The 22598-nt window shown below is 54.2% G+C and overlaps 8 protein-coding genes across 8 annotated transcripts; 4 read left to right on the top strand and 4 right to left on the bottom strand.

The window, feature by feature from the left end:
* Positions 1–907: 907 nt before the first annotated feature.
* On the top strand, positions 908–1254 carry GUITHDRAFT_99939 (hypothetical protein; the record flags this gene model as incomplete). Its single annotated transcript, XM_005841383.1, has 3 exons — positions 908–1002; positions 1054–1103; positions 1154–1254. The coding sequence occupies 3 exons, from the start codon at positions 908–910 to the stop codon at positions 1252–1254; spliced, it is 246 nt and encodes an 81-aa protein (XP_005841440.1).
* Positions 1255–3309: 2055 nt separating this feature from the next.
* Positions 3310–3663, bottom strand: GUITHDRAFT_42192 (hypothetical protein; the record flags this gene model as incomplete). The annotated part of the gene is made up of 1 exon (XM_005841382.1): positions 3310–3663. A coding segment is annotated over one exon (354 nt), but the record flags the coding sequence as incomplete, so codon positions are not given.
* A 1743-nt stretch (positions 3664–5406) lies between these two features.
* On the bottom strand, positions 5407–5856 carry GUITHDRAFT_99937 (hypothetical protein; the record flags this gene model as incomplete). Its single annotated transcript, XM_005841381.1, has 1 exon — positions 5407–5856. One exon carries the CDS (start codon positions 5854–5856, stop codon positions 5407–5409), a length of 450 nt encoding a protein of 149 aa, XP_005841438.1.
* A 738-nt stretch (positions 5857–6594) lies between these two features.
* GUITHDRAFT_132184 (hypothetical protein) lies at positions 6595–7515 on the bottom strand (the record flags this gene model as incomplete). The annotated part of the gene is made up of 6 exons (XM_005841380.1): positions 6595–6672; positions 6721–6777; positions 6842–6952; positions 7017–7077; positions 7425–7453; positions 7513–7515. The coding sequence occupies 6 exons, from the start codon at positions 7513–7515 to the stop codon at positions 6595–6597; spliced, it is 339 nt and encodes a 112-aa protein (XP_005841437.1).
* A 3109-nt stretch (positions 7516–10624) lies between these two features.
* On the top strand, positions 10625–11197 carry GUITHDRAFT_63410 (hypothetical protein; the record flags this gene model as incomplete). The annotated part of the gene is made up of 1 exon (XM_005841379.1): positions 10625–11197. A coding segment is annotated over one exon (573 nt), but the record flags the coding sequence as incomplete, so codon positions are not given.
* A 751-nt stretch (positions 11198–11948) lies between these two features.
* GUITHDRAFT_150015 (hypothetical protein) lies at positions 11949–13011 on the top strand. Its single transcript, XM_005841378.1, has 5 exons — positions 11949–12074; positions 12337–12423; positions 12477–12563; positions 12615–12674; positions 12850–13011. Exons 1-5 carry the CDS (start codon positions 11985–11987, stop codon positions 12928–12930), a joined length of 405 nt encoding a protein of 134 aa, XP_005841435.1. The 5' UTR covers positions 11949–11984; the 3' UTR covers positions 12931–13011.
* Positions 13012–13107: 96 nt separating this feature from the next.
* On the bottom strand, positions 13108–15559 carry GUITHDRAFT_160672 (hypothetical protein; the record flags this gene model as incomplete). Its single annotated transcript, XM_005841377.1, has 7 exons — positions 13940–15559; positions 13840–13898; positions 13699–13789; positions 13500–13603; positions 13386–13456; positions 13206–13337; positions 13108–13137 (listed from the first exon to the last, which is right to left on the bottom strand). Exons 1-7 carry the CDS (start codon positions 15349–15351, stop codon positions 13108–13110), a joined length of 1899 nt encoding a protein of 632 aa, XP_005841434.1. The 5' UTR covers positions 15352–15559.
* A 1961-nt stretch (positions 15560–17520) lies between these two features.
* GUITHDRAFT_132181 (hypothetical protein) lies at positions 17521–22312 on the top strand (the record flags this gene model as incomplete). Its single annotated transcript, XM_005841376.1, has 19 exons — positions 17521–17750; positions 17795–18028; positions 18084–18161; positions 18232–18364; positions 18414–19001; positions 19062–19164; positions 19242–19282; positions 19332–19424; positions 19467–19733; positions 19791–19883; positions 19948–20214; positions 20260–20388; positions 20486–20575; positions 20631–20666; positions 20796–20818; positions 21031–21223; positions 21346–21507; positions 21579–21623; positions 22028–22312. 19 exons carry the CDS (start codon positions 17521–17523, stop codon positions 22310–22312), a joined length of 3090 nt encoding a protein of 1029 aa, XP_005841433.1.
* Between the last annotated feature and the right edge of the window lie 286 nt (positions 22313–22598).

Below are 22598 nucleotides of genomic sequence, written 5' to 3'. Positions count from 1 at the left end.
ATACCTTCACTTAACGCCTCATCATCGGACGGCCGCATTCATGTGCCGGGGCCGGGGACTCCCGGATCTGATCGGACCGGGCCCGGGCCGGCCCCGGGCGGCTCAGCGGCCGAGTCACCGTGCTGGGCAAACGCGGCGAGACTCTCAGAGACTCGAAACTTGAAGACAGCCTGTGATCGGACAGCCGACTGCTGTCCCATCACGGTGCCACAGTCACGGTGATCAGGGCCTGACCGGGAGCGCCGGCCGCCCACTGCCAGGCGGCTCTTCACTGGCAGGCCGGGCTGTGCCGCCGCCCGGAGTCACCGCGGCTGCGCCCGGCGCCCGCCGCGGGAGTCCGAATTATAAAAGTAACGGATAGTCTGAAAATTTAACTGCTGTGCTATTTCCGGAACAGCCTTGAGCGCCATGTAAGTTTGACCTTCAAAGCTTGGAGTCGCATGCAGCAGAACTTGAAAGGATGAAACTCACAGAGGAGAGAGATAGATGGATGACATGTGACGATGGTGATGGTGATGGTGGCGATGCGACAAAATATTGTGATGATATAGATAATGAATCTGGTGACGATGATCATTGATATTACACGGTTCAACGTTTCTCGTTCTCACAAAAGCCTTGTTCTCCTCAAGTCATAGTGTCGTCTTCTCACAGCTTGTATGATAAATTCTTCCGCGCCTGCCGTCTTCTTCTCATGCTGCCTTTCATTGAGCGTCTCCATTCTCAGCCATGGCATTTTATATTCAATTATCCCTCCCTACAATTCATAATATTCCTTGCCATCCATCATGCTGCCAATACATCTTTCGGTGTGTTAGTTGCTGATGTTTTGTCGTTCGCAAACCTACCTTTCTGAGAGGATTCACGCATTTGTTCAGGTTTCAATTACTCAGGAAGGCAGCTTACGATGGCATATGCGTACGCTCTTGCGTGTCTTGCTTGTGGTTGGTGTAACTCTGTTTGTCAGAACGCGGGGCCAACGACCAACTGGGACAACATTAGGTTTGCTTGTAACCTCTGCATCTGCAGTGTCTTGACTGCAACGTGACGCAGTTTCAACCCCACTGACAGCAGCGACGACCCTGATTGTTCAGTTGACCCAGGTGAGTCCCGACGCCTCGGCTCGCTCGCCTCCAGTCAGTCTTCTTTGCAGATTTCGCCTTCCTGAACAACGTGGACAAGCCTACTCCTCTCAACTGGAACTGGGGAACAGTGAACAACAACGGCATCTTCGGATACGGAAAGAACCGTTGAGCTTGATCGCTGGCAAACCACCTCAAAGATCTGATGTGTATTTTATGAGGGATGGCGAGCTTTGAGTTGTTTTATGTTTACTCCATTGAAACTTTATACAACATCCACCTTCACGACATATGCACCTCTACCTCACTTTGCAGTTTTCCTTCTAGAGTGTGAACACGCGGCTCGAGCAACCAGAACTTCCGCCGAGCTCAGCTGTTTCTTCTCCTTCCTCTTGTCTAAGAAGGTGTTGATATCGTCAAGCACTCGCCTGGTTCTGTCTGGAGTTGAGACAGGCTTGAGAGATCTGGGGGTGAGAGAAGCCTTCTTGGGGCTCTCCTCTTCTCTCCTACCGCTCGATTTGCTGGAGGATGCAGCAGTCGCCTCTGCCAGCTTTCCTCCCTCCCTCCGCCTGTCCTTGGATGAAGATTTATGCACTGACCCCTCGGATTCGCTGGCTTCTGGATAGAACGGCAGATGAGGTGTCCGCAGTAGGTCGTCTTCAGGCATGGCGCGCGGGCTCCGTGCGAGCATGCGCGTGCGGCTGGTCGTGAGTTTGGGGGTGAAGTCAAGCCTCGTCACCTCCGTCCTCGGAGTTTCGCATCCTCCAGCTGCTTCTCGGATCTTGACCCGCGAGGGTTGGCCTGACGCACCACCGGGAGACTCTTGCCAAGGCTCCACATGACTACTGTGGCCCCTAGAGTCTTTGGCAGGAGTTCGAAACAAGACGTCGATGTCCTTCTCCTCGGAGTCAGCCGCTTGCCTCTCCCGCGCCAGCGACCTTTCCTTCCGCTTCTCCCGGCCCTGCCGCTTCCACTTGGGAGTCTCAGCAGCGAGGGCTGAGGCAGTAGGCGTCCTTCTGGAGTGACGGTTCTTGACGACTTGCGAGGAGTTCTCCTCTTCCATGGAGGACTCAACATGCTTCACCTTCCTACGAGCTTCCGACTTGAAGCATTCCTTCGCACTGCCTTCTAGCTCCGAGCTGCTCATGCCTTCCGCTTCGGTCTTGCTGTTCAGCTCTTGCCGCAGCTGCTTCACGGCTGATCGCTTCCTGTGGCTCAGGGTCTGTTTCTGTTCCCCTTTGTCCATCCCTGAATAGTTTTCCTTTCCGGTCTGTCCTTGCATATCATGGGGTGCCGCGGGAAAGGCTCGGCCGCTGTTGAGTGTCACAGGACGTGAAACCCTCTGCTTGGAGGGAGAGGATTCCACTGAGAAAGGGTTGGTATCAAGAAAACCTTCCTGATCCTCCCTTGGCGAATTACTCCTCACTTTGCCTGTCTTCTTTGCTGACTCCCTCGTATTGCTGTCTTGCTTCGCCCGCCCATTGGCCTTCGCTCTCTTGTCCTGGATTTGCTTTGATCTTGCTTTGTCTCCTTCGGATGAGGAGTCTCCAGCATTCAAACAGTTTTCAGCTGCGTTGTATCGTTTCCTGCGCCGTATCTCGTTTTCTGAAGGGTCGCTTTCAACTCCAAGGAATTGTTTCAATCCAGGAATTTCTTCCTCTCCGCTCTCATCGTCTATTGGATCTGCTTTGAGCGTCTCCATCAGATGCTTGGCGTGCTCTTGCGCTCCACGTTGCTCTCCGCTCGAGAAGAAATGCGTTTGGCTCGAGTGCTCGTCCTCAGACATTGAAGCTGCTCCTGAGTTGTCAGGTGCTTTTTCAGCAGGTGCAATGGAGACGTCACGAAGCTTGGAGATCTCAGTAGTGTACCTCTGCTGCTCCTGCCTCATCCTCTCCATGAATCCATCGCTTACAGAGCCAGCGGAAATGGAGGAAGCTTCATCTTCATTCTCCTGTTCTTGTTCTTGTGTAACCTCCTGGCGAACTTTCTTCTTCTCCGATGCTTTTCCTTCTTTTCTGTCTTTTCCTCCCACGGGAGACTCTCTTTTCTTCTCTACATCTTCCGCTTCCGTTCCTTGGTATGCGACTTTTCTTGATTCTGTAGGTTTCAATTTCTCGGTTGACGTCTGGTTCAATTTGAGTGCTCTGTAAGCAAGCACGATCTGCCTTGCCCTCGACATCTTCTTCTGGAACTCAGGAGAAGATCGAAGGCGCGCAATGGTCTCCCGGTCATTGTTCAACACAGAGACATACTTCATGTCTCGTGGGAAGTAAAGGACGTACTGCAGGTCCTCCAGCATCTGCTTTCTATCTGAAGTCAACCGGGCGAACTCTGCGCTGTTTGGATCCGATTCCCTGATTTCCTTAGCATTCCGAGAAAGCATTCTTTCCAACTTCTTCCTCTCGAAGAATTTCACCTTTCGGTAGCGTATCGAATATTTCCTCTCCTTGTCAGCCAAAACGATCTCCTCGTACTCCGTCTTCAGCTGAGCGATCCGCTGCCTCATCTTCTCCTTCACGTCTTCGGGGATGGAATCGCCCTTCCGCGCAAGTGTTCGCTCGATGTTTCTCACTCGATTCTTGGTGGAAGGCAGCGCAGCCCCTCTCGACCTCCTGAACGTCTCCCTCGCCCTGTTGCGGCTGCGCGAGTTCTCCCGCACTTTTCGTATCTTTTCATCTTTCAGTTGGTCCTGGAAGTGAGATCGCACTTTGTCCGTCACTTCTCTCTGGATCTTCTCATACACTTCGCGCTTATACTTCGTTGAGTCCCCGGCCTGTTCAACCAAGATTAGTCTGCCATTGCGACTTTCGCCCCCCCCCCCCCCGTTCCCTCCCCTCTCCCCCCTCCCCCTCCCCCTCCGTTCGTTCATCCAGTCTCACCTTGTCCTTGTTGTTGTGCGGTCCTCCTCCACGTACTCTCAGCACCGAGTTGCCACTGAGAGCCGCGAGACTTTCCACATCGATATGCCCACCCCATGCCTGTAGGGCCAAACAAGCTTGCGCCAACAGCAGCATTGACAACATTCGCCCACTCATGCACATCGTACTAGTCCTGATGTAAACTTGCATTCCGAGATAAAGAGAAGAAACGTGTGCAATGGATGTGTACGATCTTGGATGATTAACTTATGTTGGTCGACATAAACCAATTCAGAGGAAGAACGCACGAGCTTGCTTCCTTGTTTCAATTTTTGATGATGTTTCACTTCTGTTTTGAATCTGATTTGATCTCTTCAACCCAGTGACCGCTGAAGCAAGCTTATCTACGTGTGACCTGTGATTGCTGGTTTGTAGTGGATGATTCGACAGATCCCGCTATGCGTGTTGATTGAAAACGATCGCTTCCACTAGAGCTTGCTTGCTCGCTGTTTGATGTTGTTCTTCACTCTACCTCTTTCTTCTTCTTCTTCTTCTTCTTCTTCTCCCTCTTCTCTCTTCCTCTCTCTTCACTCTACCTCGGCTTCCCTGCACCGTTTACGCCCTCCCTCTCGCCATTCCCTGCTCGCTTCCCGCGCTCTTCCCAACAACCCACCCTCGATGACCATTGCATGATAGAAAGAGGGGGGTAGGGTACTTTATTGAGGCGAGCTTGGTGAGAGAGATTTTGAATTTGAGATCTGAGGGAGGAGGGAAGGAGAAGGGGAGCAGAGGGAGAAGAGATGGAAGAAAAGGAGAGGAGTAAGTTGGGAAGAGGAAGAGAAAAATCAGAGGTGGAGAAGGAGATAAGAGGGAAGGGGAGGAGAGGAAGAAAAACCAGAAATGAAGAAAAGAGAGGAACAGTGGGGATGGAAGAGGAGAGAGAAAGAGAGGAATGGACAGAAGTAGGGTACAATAAGTGAGTCCAGTCCAACAGAACAGGCAAGAGGAGAGAAGGCGGTCAAAGTCAACTAATGGAAGGCAAAAAGACCATGAGCAGGGACACCGTAGAGTGACGTGGAGCTGGTAAGGTTAGAGATACATCAGATGGTGAGCCGAAGCAGGAGGTATGAAAATGAATGATCGAGGAAAGCAAGTTGAAGATTTGAGCAAGTAGTAAAGGAGATCAACATTTATGTAGAAGCAGATGAGGCAGATGCATGAGCTGGCTATGAAAATTGCACACAATTAGATGAAGAGCAAGACAGCTTTGGGTTGGAGAGAATATGAAAGGCCGAATTTTTGTGACAGGCTGGTGTTGGGATTGATCCAGCATGGTTCTGCTTGAAATGACAACAACTGCATTCCAAGTTTGCTTGCAGGCTGAATTTCAATGATGATATTTCTTATCAAAGCATCTCAATAAATCAACAGATCCTGAATCTTTTGTATCCACTGCATGTAGTACTTTATTGATACTCATCAATAGAACCAATTTCCTGAGTTTGCAAGATATCCTGAAGGTTTCGGGTCAAAGCCTCTTGGCGGGCTTCGCACATCTGCAGTTCTTGACCGAGTCCTTGCATCTTTTTCAGAATGAATGACGCATTTTCGTCTTCAAAGATTTTCTCCTTAAAACATTTGAACTCCTGAAAGCCATCTTTAGATTGGGAACTGTTCACATTCCGACTTTTCTTCTTCTTATTTGAGTTTGAAATAGCGTCGCAATCATCCAGAATTGAAGGATCGATTTCATTTGATCGAATCGACAAGCGTGCCCGATGCACATTTTCTGATTCCCAATTCCAACTAAAGAAATCGCACTGCCCAACAATCATCATTTCGTCACTCTCCGGCTTCAATCTATTTGCTTTCGTCTTGTTGTACTCCGCTGCCATATGATTTGAGGTTTTCCTCATGAAAGCTTCACTATGCAGAGATTATCAATTCTACAAAACAACAACCATAAAACATTCACCTGCAATTTTCAGCCAGCCAACGAATGACAACACTCCTTGCATGCGATATATCCGACAAGCAAACATACTGATAGGAGTTTCAATATCAGCAAACATTTCTGAGAACATCGTTTCAAAGAATATGTATCTACCTGAATAAGTGCGTTCCTGTGAATTATTACTGCAGGTCGAATCTTGTCTGGATTGGAATGATGAGTCAACAAACCTGAGATGTCAATTGTTGCTCTGTCCTGCTAGTTGAAGAATTAGGATTTGTTTGAATTCAAAGGACTAGATATACCTGTTCACATTCAATACTTAGGCAAGTTCTTGTCCGCACAATGTCACATAGCAGGGGCAAATCGACTTTTGAATGCTTACAAAACATCTACGGAGCAATTAACTTGTATCGGAAACACTAAATCATTCACGTAATCATTCGCAGAACTCATTGAGCATATCATTTCAAATTGTATTCCCTCCTTCAAGTGAAACACTTGCCGGAGAAAATCAATAACACATACTTCTTCTGCTGAGTTCCACACGATGTTGATAAAAATTTGGTCTTTCTGTGCCTTTGTGACATGCGTTCGGAGGAACACGGTAAAATGTTGAGAATTGCCCTCCTGAGACCTGACGAGGAAGTGCTGTGACCTTGTTTCTGAGATTATCCGAAATTGAACTAGTCACCGTAACCCTTCATAGAGCTTCTTTCTTACCTCTGTCATAAGATCCTACTTCGATAATGTACCGATCATGGTCCCCATTGAGAATAACCTGCATAGGAAAATTGAAAAAAAGGTACTCCCTAAAACAAATCGTTACCCAGTTATGTCTGTTGTTTGTAACAAAATCTTGTGCCCCATCAAAAGTACATCGACCCTGTATACATGAAATTTTGTTCAACAATGACACACCAGGATTTGACATGCTCTAATAGAGATACCTGTATATAGGAAGAGTTCTTCTTCAAAGGTTTTACCACGACATCGCCCTTTGCAATATCTCTGCAACACTCTGCAAGGATGAACAAGTGATTCTGTGCCTGCAAATATTCCTGGAAAAGTTTCATTTTGACAAATGGACACACAGGATCACTTCAGCTCAGAAGCATCGTTTACCTGTTTGATTTGATCGCGAGAGTGATCCAGAGTTCCCTCATGTTGTGGAGTATCTTCAGACCTTCAAGTGTGTTCAGGTGCCTACAGCCAGATCCAGGGACAAAGTGACAAAACCGTCGAAACTTCAAAGGCGTTGGGTCCAAATCTCTCTGAATAGATTTCTGCTGACCCTCTAATCTGATGTCTTCTTCATGTTGTGAAGGAGGAGATACGTTGTGATAGACTCCTGTGCAGCAAGCGTATTTTGTCGTTCTTGATATTGAGTGCTGTCAAGCAAGATAAGGCAGAAGCCAAAGATAAAATCAGATATCACTTCATTTGATATCATTCGCCATTCATCACTGTCACGATACAAATATCGCAGCCAACGAGTGTTGCAGAACGTGTATTTTGCTTGAATCATCCCACCAGATTCTTCCACAACGGTCGCTAGTAACCTGCAAGATAGCATTACAAAAACCTGATGTGTACCTGGCAAGCTCTGGGTGATACTTACCATTGCTGACAATGCATCACTTCAATTTTGTCATTCTTATTCAGGACAAATGCACTTGATTTGTCTTTGCACCCTTGGTTGACAGAAGTGTTATTCAATATCTCAAAGTCCTCGGATTCCACTTCACATATTTGAAACTCTTTTCGATCGACTGAAAAGCACATGTCAATATAAAACGCACATGTCAATTTCAAAAGTTACCAACAAGCTGTGTGATTCTCTTCCTCAATGAATCGGCCAAATTTCCTTTTGATGATCTATGAATGTAGCAAGCTTGACAAAGGGTCCACCTGATCAGGAAATAAGCGGACCTCCCACATACACGCAAGCTTGACAATCATACCCCATCAATTGTTTCCAATCGAAGTTGCCAGCTTTAGTTTTACTGGTAATTTTCTTCCACCCAAATCCATTTTCAAATCGACCACTGAAACAGGACCCACAATACGAGCAAACGCGCAATTTGACTCTTAGATCGAGACTTCCCAGTTTGGCCGCGAAAAATGCATTTTCGAAGATCTTATCCTTGTTCCTTATGTAGGTGATCTTGAAGTCTGATACGCCATTGAGATCCATCAAGGAGCTGGGCCTACCTTCACTACTTCTAGATGCGTTGGGATTGAAAATCGCATAGCAGGCGACAGACTCCAAGTATTTTGATTTCAAAGTCTGTAATCCTACACCTTGTCCACATCTATCCCTGAAAAAGCTTTCATTTGTTTGTTCGCTGCCTTTTTCAGAAAAACCATTTCTAAATTTCGACAAGATACTTAACAGCAGAGAAGTTCCATTTTGGCGGAGGAAATGAAGAATATTTACCACCCAAGGAGCTATGTAGACGTTTCTAATGTACAGATCTCCAGGATAATACCATAGTTGCAAATCAAGGAGCTCAGGAGACTGAACTTCATTCGAACGTGGTGGTTCTGGCGGAGCTTCAAAGCTGATTGTCGATCCTGGAACTGATTTGATTTCCTTTGGAGTGGTTACAAATTCTCCCAGCCGAATCGACCGCCTTACTTTGTCTTCCGATTGCAATTCGTCTTGCAAAGATTTGTTTTGGTGAGGATGCAGATACATGTGAACCTTAATCTCATTCCATATCTCTTTCATTTTGACTGAACCATCTACGTCGTAAAGAAATACTTGGAAGATGGATAGCTTACAGGAATGGTCAAATGAGGGCCTTCCCCACATCACTACTTTCCCTTGCAGTGACTGATCATCCTTACAGGTAGAGAAAGTCTCTCCAAGAAGGTGGTGTCCATCCGGGAACCATTCGTACCTTGGCTCTGAATTGGGGTCGCTCAGTTGCTTTGTTTCACCTTGAAGAGAGGTATGACCACACAATGCTCCATCAGGTTTGCTTGTTGATTGAAACTCTGCTGTAGCACTTGTGGTGATCTCGTTACCTCCCATCATCTCTCTATGTCCAAGGCTCTCACGTACAGTTTCTGTCTCGACGTCGGGGGAATTGCGAAACTTCCGACTTTCGACATGTAGGCTTTCTTCGGCTTTTCGTTTGCTGCTTGGCCTTGGCTGCTCCTGATGGCTCATAAGTTCTTCATGCTCGAGGCAAGTGTCGCTGCCCTTGGCTAGGCTGGTCGCCGGTTCCGCCATGTTCTTCCCGCCTTTTCTTCAGTTCCAGCAAACCCACATAGATACCCCACCCCCCCTCTACTATGAGCTTCCCTGGGGCAGTGACCCCTCCCCACTGAATATGGGTCGTATTTCAGTGAGTTCTGTTTAGTTGACTAAAAAGCATCCGTACTGTAGCCGAGTCGACTCAGCCTTGTGCATCCCGGCAAAGTTGATATCGACTCCCCCGGTACTGGTGCCACGGTGACAGGAGACTCTGGGAGTCCGGTCGAGATCGGGCCTGCCAACTGCTGTCCCTCAAACTCACTGTCTGACGGTACGGTAACTGATACCTTCCACAGCCGCATCATTGTCGCGATCTGGGCACCGTGCCGGCGAATCATTTTGCCGCAGTGCGTTCGCACTTGACAACATGGCAGCCTGAGTGAAGTCGGATCGGATCACCTGAGACGGTGTACGGTACGAGACTTAGTTGCACATCTCGCTGTCACACGGCGGGGACTCCCGGGACGAGTCCCGGGCGGGCCGCGGCGGCGGCCCGCCCCCGGGCCGCCCGGCCGGGCTTTGAATGATCGGATCGATCACTGCTAGTATCATGGGTCTTTGCCAGTTGGGTTACTCGTCACAACCCCCACCCCACCCTACCTCTGCATATGCTTTTGAGGGTTCTCCCATGTCACCCCCATTTGCGCTAAAGTACCCCCATGTACCCCACCCGAGATACCCTACCCAACCTTGTTAGTGACTCTCTACTAGGAAACAATTTGGGGCAGCAGTTTCTATTTAGGAAGAACTATAGAGAGATTGGTGGGGCAGAAAGTAGGAGAATCAGTTCTGCGCTGGTCTCCTCCCCCTCGCACCCCGTTGCAATGCCAGGGTGGCGGCCTCAAGCGCTGCTGGCGCTGCTGGGCTTGCCGCTCATCGTGTCTCTCCCTCCCTCCCCTCCTTGCTCTCGAAGCTGTCCGTCTCGTCGTTGTCCCCCTTCAGTCTCCTCAGCCTTTGCTACCCTGATGCTGTCCACGAGGAACAGCCGCAGTTTTGTTTGCAACAGGGCGTCATTGAAGCAGAATGCAGACGAGCAGGACAACGCGAGTGAGATGCAGCGGACGAGGAGGATCAACGGGAGCATCGCCTATGGAGTGAGCATGAACCGGGATCCAGTCGTTCATTCTGACCAAGAAGAAAGCATCGTCAAGTTGGTGGAGGGCCTGCAGCAGCGGAGGAACAAGAAGCAAGCAGTTCAGAGAGGGCTGCAAGCCGAAGCGAATGAAGACAAGAAGACTGAGATAGTGTTGGATGACGATGGATCCTTCAACATGGTGTTGAAGATGAAAGGAAACCCCGAGGACATTCTCAATCGTTTGAGGCAATCGGGACTGATGAAGGACGCCGTCGTCGACACTCTGATCATCGATTCGGACAAGGAGAGGCTACAACAGGTAGCTACTCCACTGCCCCATGCCGCCTCCTTCCTTTCTCACCCGACTCATGGCAGGGTACAGTGACGCTCGAGGGTCGAAATCGTATCAGGGATCGATCCTACTTCGGCAGCTCGCTATGGGACTTGATCGTCAGGAGGAGCTCAGTGCTTACCACTTTGATGATCCTCCAGTCCATGAGCTCCGTGGTGCTCTCGCACTACGAGCAGCTGATCCAGGAGAACGTCTTCCTCGCGCTGTTCCTCACGATGCTCATAGGGACCGGAGGGAACGCGGGGAACCAGAGCTCGTCCTTGGTAATCCGAGGGATGAGCACCGGGGAGATCAACACCAAGAACATGCTCAAGGTGTTGCTGAGGGAGGTGCTGGCATCCAGCGCCATCGGGTTGATCCTGGCGGCCGCTGCCTTCGTCAGGGTGATGATTACTCACGGGTCCAACATCACCGCAGCCTTCATCGTGTCCGCTGCCACCTTCTTGACCATCGTCGGGGCGATCGCTGGGGGGACAGTCGTTCCTCTCGCGCTGGAGAGGGCTGGTCTGGACCCGTGCCACATCAGCTCGCCGATGCTGGCGACTCTGACTGACATCATGGGGGTTTTGATCCTTTGCATGATCTCGTCGGCAATCCTTGGCAAAGTGGGTTGAAGGGGCAGCGAGAGCTTTGACGTGTGTATGAGCAGCTATCACAGGGCAGACTTACACCTCCGCTAGGAGGAGGCAGAAGAGGTGGTGGTGGTGGAGGAGGAGGTGTCGGCCCGGTAGAGAACCGAGGAATATCAGGTGGAAGAGAGAAGGGCTCCTAGACCTTCTCGGGTTGTAAGTGACTTCTCGCACGCCTCAGTGGCAAGTCAGCCACGTCGACCCACCAGTGCAAGAGAAAGAGGCATCGGCAGTCATGAGACAAGGGCCACCAATAGAGAGCGCAAGGATGATTGGAATCTGATTGATGTCTTGCATGGTGCCCAAGGCATCGAGCTAAGTCGGGACGTTGGCAGCCAAGGTATTTTTTATTTCAGGTCAGGTCCTGCCTGTCGGAGGCTGTTGCTATCGAAGCTTTCGCTCAGAGAAAGAGCAAGTTTCGATCCACTTTGAGGGAATTTGTTGCCAGTTATGATTACAAGCTGAATTCTCCCCTCTGGGCTGTTCCCTCCTCTCCTCCCTCCTCTCCTCCCTCCTCTCCTCCCCTAGGATCCCTTCATCTTCTCTTCGCTCCCCTCCTCTCCTCGCATCGTCTTCCTCCTTTGCTCTCAGAGTGAGTGACTTGACAGGTGAGACCAACCGAGAGATCAACGGACGTCCGATTCTTGACCACCCCTCCATACCCACCCCACCCTATCTTATGAGGGCATTTTGAATATAAATGGACCCCGTAGATTACCACCCCCCTCCCCTGAAGGTGAGTTGTTCCTTCCACATTGGGGCTCGGGGCGCCATGGCGGAATCAAAGGATCCGCGCAAGTCAGCAGAGAAGTATCTAGAGGAGAAGAACATCAGAAGCTTGATCAGACATCTCAGTACAAAGGTATGCTCCTCCTACAGCCAGAACTCTCCCTTCCTCCTTCCCCTCCCTCCCCGTTCATACCCTTCCCTCCCTCCACATGTTCAAATAACTCTCGTCCCCCATCCCTCCCCAGCTTCCCTTTCCTCGCTCTTCATCTATCCTTGCAGTCTCCCTCTCCCTCCCTGCTCCTGCTCTCTCCTGTCGCTTGCTGCCTCCCCTTGTACTTGGGGGAGGAGGAGCATGTTCTTTTGCACGTCTACCCACCGTCAACCATTGCAAGTAGATTTTGTTTGTAAAGCCGGAGGACCCGCGCGCGTTTCTAGTCGAAGAGCTGAAAAGAATCCACGAATGCCAGCAGCAGCAAGTCCCGGTATCTCGTCAGGAGATGTCAGTGGTGCCGGTCCGCTGAGGGATTGAGCTCAGGTCCCGTCATTCTTTGAGGAGAAGGACTTGATAGCGATGTTCGGGATGTTTGACCTGACGGGGAGCGGGAAGATAACGCATGTACAAGTGAGCGGCATACTGCTTCCTCCTTGCTATGTTCCCCTCACGCCCTCTCAGCTAGAGAAAGCGATGCAGAACCTGGGCATCAAGGACTTCACTTCGACATCGACTGAGAAGGTGAGGGCTGCAGGTGGCTGGGGAAATCAGGGAGGATGAGGAGGGGGTCGGAGAGTGGCAGAAGGAGGATGTCGTGGTGAAGGAGAAGGAGGTGGAGTTCGGGGAGGGGGAGGGGGAAGAGGAGGAGGAGTTTGTGGAGGAGAAGCGAGGACGGAGGCTCACAGGCTCTCTTCAGGTCGATCTTCAGATGTTTGTTGCCATAGCAAAGGAGGAGCTGGACAAGGTAGCGCTGCGTATGCCGCCGATAACGCAGTGAGAGGGCGGGAGGAGGGAGCTGATGGGACGAATGACATGTAAAGACCACCGAACGTTTGAAAACAAGGGAAGAACAACGAGCAGCGGAGACTATCTAACAGGCGCCGGGGCTAAGAGAACCTAAAAAGACACAAAGGAGAGGTCGGAGGAGGGAGAGGAGGAGGGAGAGGAGCACGCGTCACTTGCGCTCAACTTGGTTGTCCTCGATCTGCCAGAGGCGTCAAGGAGGGTGGGAGGCAGCACGTTACCCACAAGGCGTCGGAGCAGCAGCCGGACCTCGTCCTCGTCCACCAGCTCGCCAGGCCCCCCGCCCAGGCTCTGGATGCTCTCGTGCTCCTCGTCGAAGCCCAGCTTCCGGATCATCTCCACGAGGGTGTGCTTGTCGATGCTGCCTGTCTCCCTCAGCGTCTGCCATGACACGTCAAAGGGCTCCGCGTCGTCCACTAAGGTCGCTACCTCGAGCGAGGAGAGAAGTTTTCTCAAGCTGATGTTGTCGTCCTCGTCCGCTCCTGCCTTGAGTGCAGACCCTGCATGACAGTCAGGACATCGCGAGCGCGCACAATCCCTCACAGAGGATGTCGGGGTCCTCGGCCGCCGATGTAGAGCCGTTGTTCTCAGGGTTGGAATTTTGCCACCACCAGGCCCAAGTTGGCTGAGGATGAGAGGACTCGATGCTGCGCTTATGTCAGCACAAGCCAAGGGCCAGGAGCAAGGTTCACATGTCGATGGTGACTGTTCCCATGGCCACTGTTGCGATGAGTGGCAGCACCTGCGTGGGCTTGTAAGCTCATGTGCCACACTCGCTGTCTCCTCCATTACGATGTCATAGTTGCGCGTGAGCTCAAAGAGCAAGAGGATCCCTTGAGAGCGAGAGACAAGTCAGACAAGCCGCTTGAGTTCAATCGACAACCTGTGACCGGAGCCCTGAACACACTGGCAAGCACCGCCGCGGCCCCGACCATCGCGTAGCTGCATCAAGTCACTTCATTCCCAAGAGAGCTCTCGGGTACCTCGTCGTGCTGGCGATGTCCAACCCCAAGTCTCCTCGCATCACGTTGTCATAAGCTGCTCCCAGCGTCGCTCCGAAGAACAAGGAAGGAGCGAAGATTCCTCCCATGAGCCCGCTGGCCACGCAGGACGCGGTGAGAGTGACTTTGAGGACCATGAGGGTCAGGAGCGTCTCAGTATCGTCAACGTAAGTCGCTGACTCGGCGAGCAAGCTGTTCACCGTCTCGTAGCCGAAGAAAAGCACTTGAGGATACTTGGTCGCCACCACCCCACACAGGGAAGCAGCTATCAAAGGCTTCAGCTCCCGCGGGACTCGAGCCATCCCCTCTAGCCCTGGAACCTCTCCCGCATAGAACTTTCTGAACTGATTGACGAGGAAACGGAAGCTCGCCGCCACCACCCCTGTGAGAATTCCCAGCGTCATGTACACCGGCAGCTCCGCGAATTTGTCCACGATGAAGTACTCCTTCACCATGAACCGCTCGGAGACCATGATGCCTGACCGGGCGACAAGACACGCGATTGCTGCTGACGTCAGGACGGTTCCCGCGGCCGCCCTCTGCGCGGTTGTGAGCTTCGCGTCGGGGAGGCCTTCCTCCTGCTTCGAGATCGTGGGCTGCACGATCTCCAGTGCAAACACGACGCCCGTCAGAGGCGCGTTAAACCCAGCTGCCACCCCAGCTGCCGCCCCAGCAGAGGCGAGGATCCTCCTGAGGGACGCATCCAGCCCCAGCGTGCTGGAGACTGCTCTTGACACCGTCAGCCCGATCTCGACCGAGGGCCCTTCAGGTCCCAGGGAGCATCCCGAGCCCAGGGCAGCCACGGCGGAGACTTGCCGGGCAAGGAACCTGACGGGGTCGATGGGAACGCCTCGGTCTACCTCCTCGAGCTGACCGGTCAGGCCCGGCCCGAAGTCCTTGCGGAGGACCAAGAGGAAGAGCGAGGTGAGCAGCCCTCCCATCACAGGGAAGCAGATGTACTCGAGGTTGATACCCTCCATGTTAGGCAGCCCGGAGGACGGGAGAAACGAGCCGATATTGTGGACAAGCTGAGCATACGACCCCTGGTAAGTCCATCCCCTCATGGCCTTGATCCCTTCCTTGAAAGCCACCACTGCCAGGCCAGATCCCGCTCCAACCACCGCTGCAGCACCGATGAGTCCAATCTCTTGAAAGTTGTTGGGCTCATCTTTCCTTGGCTGCGTTATGGTCATTCGCAAGCGAGACATCCCTCTGTTCGCCATCGATCTTGTGCTCTTGAGGAGCAGGGCATGCCCAGACAGCCTCGGCGTGGGGCTCAAACTGAGTGGGAGAGTCAACGGGTGCACAACGTGCAAGAGGGACAGCAAAGTCGCAGCTGTTGGGATCCATGGAAGCCTGCACCGCTTCACAGACACCAGGCCTGGTATGCTCATCTTGACTCAGGACCCCGACAGCAAGAGGGTGAGCAGCGGAGGTCAAGTAACTCAAGTTTCGAAGTTTTTCAGGAAGACACCCAAGAATCCGGGGCGCAAAGACGCGTATGCAGCTGCTTGCCTCGATCTTGGCGGTCAAGATCTACCTCTGATCCTCGTCCTTTGGTTCTTCTGTGCATGGCTGGTCAGCATTCGTCCTGCTCTCGCCTCCTCCCTCTCCTTCTCCTTCTCCCTCCCGGCCTTGAATGTACGCCATCATCAGGGCGGGCCAACCCTAACAACAACCCTACCTTACCCTACCCTACCCCCATGCAACATAGTCCTTCTTCTTCACCCCTACGTTGACCATCCAGTCATACTGTACAGCACCCTTACCAAGGATTTTCTCCCCACCCTACCCCCTCCACTAGAGATTCCCCCACCCCCAGACGTGTAACAATAAGTCTGTTCATCATACGGGGGTGGAGACTCCTGGTAGGTACCCCTACCCCCTTTCAGACCCAGATTTCACCCCCTGTGTTCCCTCTTACGCCTCACCACCTCCTTTGCTTACATTTCTGACTCGCCTACCCCTAGTACCCCCTCATCCCACTGTAAACACACCCCACGCGCGCCCGGGGGCCTGTGCGGCCCCGGGCCCGGCCGGGCCGGGCCCGCCCGGGGCACTGAGGGCCGGGTGTCCGATCCGACCAGCGGCGGCCCGGCGCCCGCCGAGTCGCGGCCGCGAGCCTCAGTCACACTGCGGCAACCCGGCGCCGGGCCCGGCCGGGGGCCCGCCGGCCCGGCCCGGGCCGCGAGTCTAGCGCGGGGTCCGGCCTGCGGCAGTGCCGCGCCGTTTACCGGCGGTTAGTTCCAGGACGGCCCTGGGCGGCCGCGTGGCGCGTGTGCGGCCAATCAGTGCCACAGTGTCGGCTGAGGCCGCACGGTCAAGCCTCCTCGCAGGCTCTCTTGATAATTGCCAGTTGTCCTCGTGCTGATTTTCAACTTAACTTTCAGTAAAGTAGGGTCAAGCCTCCTGGCAAGCCTCCTCGACTCTCCTGATTGTCCTTGTGCACCGGGTCCCCGCCGGGCCCGGCCCGGTTACTAGTTAGGAGCCCGAGCCGCGCCGCAGTGAGCCGGGCGCCGGGCCGGGCCGGCCCGGGCGGGCCCGGTCCGATCTCATCAGAGTCCGGGAGTCCGACCGGCACATGAATGCGGCCGTCCGACTCGGATGATGGCATCGGATGGTGGGCGCCAGTGGCGCCCCGGTTACGGTTACGGTAGGCGGCGCGCACTCGGAGGCGGCCCGCCCGGGCAGCCAGTGACCCCGCGCCGAACGGTTTGAGTAAAGAAGCCTGTTCCGAGTGAGTCCGAGTCGTGACCGGTCGGTTACATTTGAAACCGTGGAAGTATAATCACTTTTTAATTGACCCCTCTTGTTTATTTTTGCGACACCGCCGTCGCACTCGAGGTACTAGGCCTAGTAGAGTTGTCGGGGTCCTAGTGTCTGGTCCAAGGACTCTCATGACCTACGAATATTGCTAGGACCTCTTTTCGTAGCGAGGTCACCCAACTGGTGATGTCTCAGTCAATGGGTAGGGGGGGTACTTTATGGTTCAGAGGAGGGGTGGGGGAGTGGCCAGTGGGCCTTTGGATGCCGTTAGAGCTTGAACCTCGGAGGTACGGTTGAGGGTGGTAGTCGAATTGGGGGGTGGGGTAGTGGGGGTAGAGAATCCGGAGGATTTCTCATGGGGTAGTAAGTATAGGGACATAGGGGTAGAGGGTGGGGTCATGACCGATGATCCGATCGGACAAGGTCAGGTGGTTTCTACACCTCATTTTCAGGGTAAGTGGGGGGGGGGTGGAGGGGGGGGTTCGATGGCGACTCGGAACATACGAACAGGGATACGAGGAGGGGGAGGAGGAGGAGGACTCGGGAGGAGGAAGAGGAAGAGGAAGAGGAGGAGGTGGTGGGGGTAAAGGAGGACTAGGATTCCGGGAGGAGGAAAAGGGCTAGAATGGGTTTTCAACACACTCTCAGAAGAAATGAGTACCTGAAATGTAGAGGAGGGAATCCAAGGTGCTTTAACCTGACCATCATAGCCGATCTTTACATTCCAGCAAATTTCTGAGTTCATGAAGCATCAGCATCGTCTCAGTCTGTTTCACTGCGCTCACATTACTTTTCAGATGTCTGTCCACGGCAGCCAGCAAGATATTGATTTGTACGCAAGTGGAAAGCAACTCCCACCCATCATCGCTCCAGCCTCAGATGGTGGGCTGCTAGTCCAGGGGATCCAACAGGATCAGAACGTTCAGATCAACTTGAGAGAGTGGCCCAACACGAAAGTGACGATCAATCGCTGCAGCAAATGCATGATAAGGCTGTACGGGTCGTGCGGAGAAATTCAGATCGTCAGGTTGGACCGCATGCTGTCTCAGTCGTTGCTGATCCACCTGGCAGCTGCAAGGATGTCACCATCATGATCGACCAAGTCAACACGATGGCGAGCATGGTTGACTGCGAGTTTTGCAACTTCGCCGTCGCAGGAGACGTTCCCCCCGTCAAGCTGCAACGACTCCAGTCGTGCAACGTCATTGCGACGTGGGACGGTTTGAAGGAGCCCATCGAGACGCACACCTGCAAGGGCATCAACGTGTACGCTCTGCATGATACCTCCGCCAACATCGCTGTCGAGTGCGTCCTCCTCTGTCTTGCAGGCTTCACCTGTCTCACTGCTCCTCCCTCGCAGCGAAATCTTCAACCAGCGAGACACGGCTGAGGTTGTGGACATCCTGGACGGGATCGGGCTGATCCAGGTTGCCGTCTTGTACGTGGTGGCGTGCATGCAGATTGATCGGATTGTTGGGGATGCAGAAATCTCCTGTAGGTTGGCACAGGTACCAGCACCTCGTGCGCAAGGCTGGGATCGGCATCAGCCTCCAACAAGTCAACGATCCCCGGGGAGGCACGAGGTACCGAGTCGAAGACCTCCTCCCCAACGCCCCGGCGGTGTTGTCGGGGGTGCAACAGGTTGCGAGCCTGCCTCCGAGCATGAGGAGCGAGTGACCTGAGTTGGCAGGGTGACATCCTCTTGACGGTCGATGACGTGGAAGTCAGCAACTGGAGCCCCAACATGGTCAACGAGGCCGTGCTGGGTCCCATCGGAACCTGGTGCAAGCTGGGGCTGGAGCGGAACGAGCAAGCCCTCCCTGCTCCCATCATGGTCCTCAGAAGCCACGAGCTGAGAGTGTTGAAGAATGCAGCAGAAAATGTGAGAGCTCGCGCTACTGTGCATGACAAGACCTCGACTAACTCAATGTCATATCCACAGCGGTCATCTACACCTCCAGCCATCTATCAGGCTCCTGCTCCGGCAAGCTATCAAGCCCCGCCTCCAGCTAGCTACCAGGCTCCTCTTCCTGTTGACAACCTAGCTTCGCCTCCAGTCAGCTACCAGGCTCCTCTACCCACAAGCTATCAGTCTCCTTCGCCTCCCGTGAGCAACCGGACTCCTTCGCCTCCAGCGAGCTACCAGGCCCCTGCCCCGGTGAGCTACCAGGCCCCTGCCCCGGTGAGCTACCAGGCCCCTGCCCCGGTGAGCTACCAGGCCCCTGCCCCGGTGAGCTACCAGGCCCCTGCCCCGGTGAGCTACCAGGCCCCTGCCCCGGTGAGCTACCAGGCCCCCCCTCCTGCTAGCTTGCAGGCCCCCCCTCCTGCTAGCTTGCAGGCTCCTGCTCCTGTCAGCTACCAGCTTCCGGTTCCGGTCAGCTCACAGACGCCCTCGCCCCCGGCTTCGAGTTCTCCTAAGCATACCCTCCTGCAGTCAGCAGGTGTCGTGAGCCAAGGTGTTCCTTCCGGTATTTTAATCTCGGGCTTTCCAACCGCCTCTGATCTCTACTGTTTAAAGGTCCGAGCTCGTTGGCAAGCCTGCAGCCAAACAGTGTGAAGGTAAGGACTAGAGCGTATTTGACTGCCTGCCATTGACCTGATCCAACAGCCGGACACATATAAAGTGCAAGTCCTTTTCATTGAAGGCAAAAATCTTCCTGTCTCTCCGGGAAGTCAAGTCGGAGCAACTCTGTCAATGCAGGTATAACAGTGTTGGTCCACCGACATGGACTGATCTATGTAGTACCCGAGCAACGTGCCAGGGGGAGGGAGGAAGACATTCGCCTCCAAGATGGTCCCGCTGAACCCAAGCTCGCAACAAGCTGTGTGGCATGAGATGATCGAAGTAATTCTCTCAGCCTCCGAGCTCGAGGGCTGCTTGCTTGGCGGCACCTTGACGGAGATGGCGGGAGGAGCTCAGCCTCAATCAGTCGCTGAGCTTGCGGGCATCGAGCTCTCCCGTTACCCTGCTGGTCAGAAGATTGACATCTGGTGCCCCTTCCAGGATCAGGTGCGTGATCCGCCCCACTGCCTCTTTCCTCCCTGCTCACGCCCTCCGTTGCTCCAGGGCAAGCCGCTGCCTCCCAATGCCCTAGTGCACTTCAACGTCACTTTGACCCCTATGTCCAGCAGCAGCTCAGTTGGATCGGCACAGCAGCAGGTAGGAACCTGACATCTCCTCCCTCTTGATTTTTGCAATCTCAACCTGACGTCTACTGCTCCAGGCCGCCAGCCCATCGAGTGTCTATCAGGAGCAGCTTGCAAGCACTCTAGTCCGCGACGCTCTCGTCCCCGAACAGTATTCCCCGAACGGGACCAGCACCATCCAGCCGTCGTACGAGCTTCACTCTCCTCCAACTTCGAGCATGCCAAACCCAGCGGCCGACTTGGCTAGCCTTGCCATCTCTCGTCCGGCACAGTCCATGCCTCCCCCCAAGAAGGACGCGCAGGTGCAGCCGCAGGTTCAGTCGCTTCCCCAGCTGTCCAGTCAGGTGCGTCGCTCCCTGCCGTCCTCCCTCGCTCACCAGCCCTCGCAGCCTCTCGCCACCCGTGAGGTTGAAATCTTCCGCGGAGCCTCCAACGCCCCCGGACAGATGACGGGCATCGGGATCGTCTTTGGCAAGTCATCGCCTGCTAGCTACTACGTCATCACGAGCTTCAACGAGGTATCAGAAGCGGCAGCCCCGCTCCCCTCCAGTCCTTCAGTCACTTCCTTGCCTGGTCGAGCTCGTCAAACTTGACTCGTTGACTTGAAATGTGTAGGGCACGGCGAAACAGAGCGGACAAGTGCAGTTGGAGGACTACCTCCTCGCCGTCGACGGAGTGAATGTCACCGACATGTCCGTGGATCAGGTTGAGATCTCCTTCCTTCCATCCTCGTTGCTCTGACGCCTCTGCTCTCTTGCAGATTCGCAGCATGATCATCGGTCAGCCGGGCACCAAGGTCAGGCTCCTTCTCGGTAGGAGAGCGTGAGGAGTACGGATGGCCGCGGTAACTAAGAGTATGCTTCATAACAAGCTCAGAGCTTGACAGACAGTCCTGATGTCTGCCAAAGTCTTGATGACGTGGCAGCTGATTCCTTCCCCCCTCATCAGGTCAGCGATCACTTCCATCCCAGCGTCTGCCGAGACGATGACGGCGATCGGCATTGCCTTCCCGCCCCCCTCGCTCGCCTCCTGCTGCATCCTCGCTACTATCCTGCCTGTCGACCTCTCAGCGCAAGTCAACACGAGGAGCGAGCAGCACCTGCTTCGAATGCGAGCACGAAGTCAGCTCCGTTCTTCGTTCTCACCCTGCACTGATGCAGCTCCACCCACGCCGGGATGCTGCCGCTGAAGTCGACTCCCGCAAACCCGAGGATGCGAAACCCGTCCAGCAGCCCCTTCACCTGCCCGGCTCGTCATGCTCTCCTCCTCCTTCCCCTCTTCTACCTGCGCATCTTCGAGCTGAGGAAGAGCGTCCGCGTTGTTGTCGAGGTCGAGGAGGAGGAGCAGCCCCCCGTCAGTCGAGTTCAGCACGTCCATCCAAACCCTCAGCTGCGATGGAGGTGCCCGCATACGCCGCTTGGCTCGCTTTGACAGCATCTCCTTTTCCATACTCGCCTTCTGCATCCTCGTTGCAGCTGCCCTGGCCTGAGTCGCAGCTTGAAATGCTCCTGGTGAAGGCAAGAGCCAAGGGCATGGAGGTGCGCGAGGACGTGACGAGGGACAGACGGCAAGAAGATGAGTTGAGTATCGTAGAAACAAATCATACGAGGAAGAAGAATGGGTGGGCGCAAATGACAGTGAGGCGTCCGAGACAACATTCAGTCGCTGCGACGAGCGACAAAATGGCGATGACTGAGAAGGGTTGGAGGTAGGAGAGGAGGAGGAGGAGGTGGTGGAGGAGGGGGAGAAGGAGGTAGAGGATGTAGAGGAGAACAGGAGAGCTGAAGGGACACAGGTTGACGGGAGGAGGAGGAGGAGGAGGAGGAGGAGGAGGAGGAGGTTGGGTCTGTGCATGGTTGAGAGGGATTGGAGGCCGAAGGATCAAGAAGAGGAGCCAACAAGTCCGCCTCACCATCTCATGAAATGATGCCCGGGCCTCCCGGCCCCGTGGCAGCTCCGGGCCCGGAGTCCGGGCCGGGCCTCACTCACGGTGGGCCGGCCCGGGCCCTGCTCCCGGGGGCCGGCCCGGCCAAGCGGGCGCCTTAGGGTTCGAGGCCCATCCGGGGTCTCCGGCTTGCCGGCAGGCTCCAAAGCAAGAGCCTGAGACTGCGGGCGAGGCTTCATGGTGTTCATCTTTACATATTTACATGCTGCTAGTCTGCCGCCACGAAGCCCCTCAAGCGGATCTCCAAGGGGAGGGAGCCGCCGGGAGGGGGAGGATCGCCTCCCTTGAGAGCCCCCGTGACCGTCACCTCGTTCCACATGGAGAGAGGGCTGGAGGGAGGAGGGGTGTACTTGACCAGCAGCGAGACCCTCCCCCCCGCGTCCACCTTACCCGCCGCCTGGTCGAAGACGAAGCCCATGCTCTCTGCCTCCTTGATGTCCGACAGCACAAACTCGCCCGGTGCCTTGGCGCCGCAGTTGCCGACGATGAAGGAGTGATCTGCTGTCTCCTTGCTCTGAGCCGACGCAGTGAGTGCGAGGGGCGAGGGAGGCAAGAAGGAAGGAAGGGAGAGGACAGGAGGGGAGGGGAGGGGAAGAAAGGAAAGGACGAGAGAGGGCTGACCTGTGCGAGGTTCTGAGGGAACGTGTGCTCTAGCTGAAAGCTCTCCGTCTTCGTTTCGTCCTGCCATACTCACTTCAATCTCTCCTCCTCTTCCCCCCCAACTTCGCCCCCCCCCCCCCCCCCTCCTCCTCCTCCTCCTCCTCCTCCTCCTCCTCCTCCTCC

Source organism: Guillardia theta (assembly GCF_000315625.1).
Source record: "Guillardia theta CCMP2712 unplaced genomic scaffold GUITHscaffold_3, whole genome shotgun sequence".
NCBI lineage: Eukaryota > Cryptophyceae > Pyrenomonadales > Geminigeraceae > Guillardia > Guillardia theta.
The sequence above is the reverse complement of the archived record's forward strand: the minus strand, read 5'-3'. Positions and strand labels throughout refer to the sequence as shown.

Bases quoted from the DNA above. Each gene is read 5' to 3' on its own strand.
- GUITHDRAFT_150015 (XM_005841378.1), top strand. From the start codon at position 11,985: ATGGCGGAATCAAAGGATCCGCGCAAGTCAGCAGAGAAGTATCTAGAG. The intron at 12,075-12,336 runs GTATGCTCCTCC...CATTGCAAGTAG, and splicing joins TCAGACATCTCAGTACAAAG to ATTTTGTTTGTAAAGCCGGA. The intron at 12,675-12,849 runs GTGAGGGCTGCA...GGCTCTCTTCAG, and splicing joins CTTCGACATCGACTGAGAAG to GTCGATCTTCAGATGTTTGT.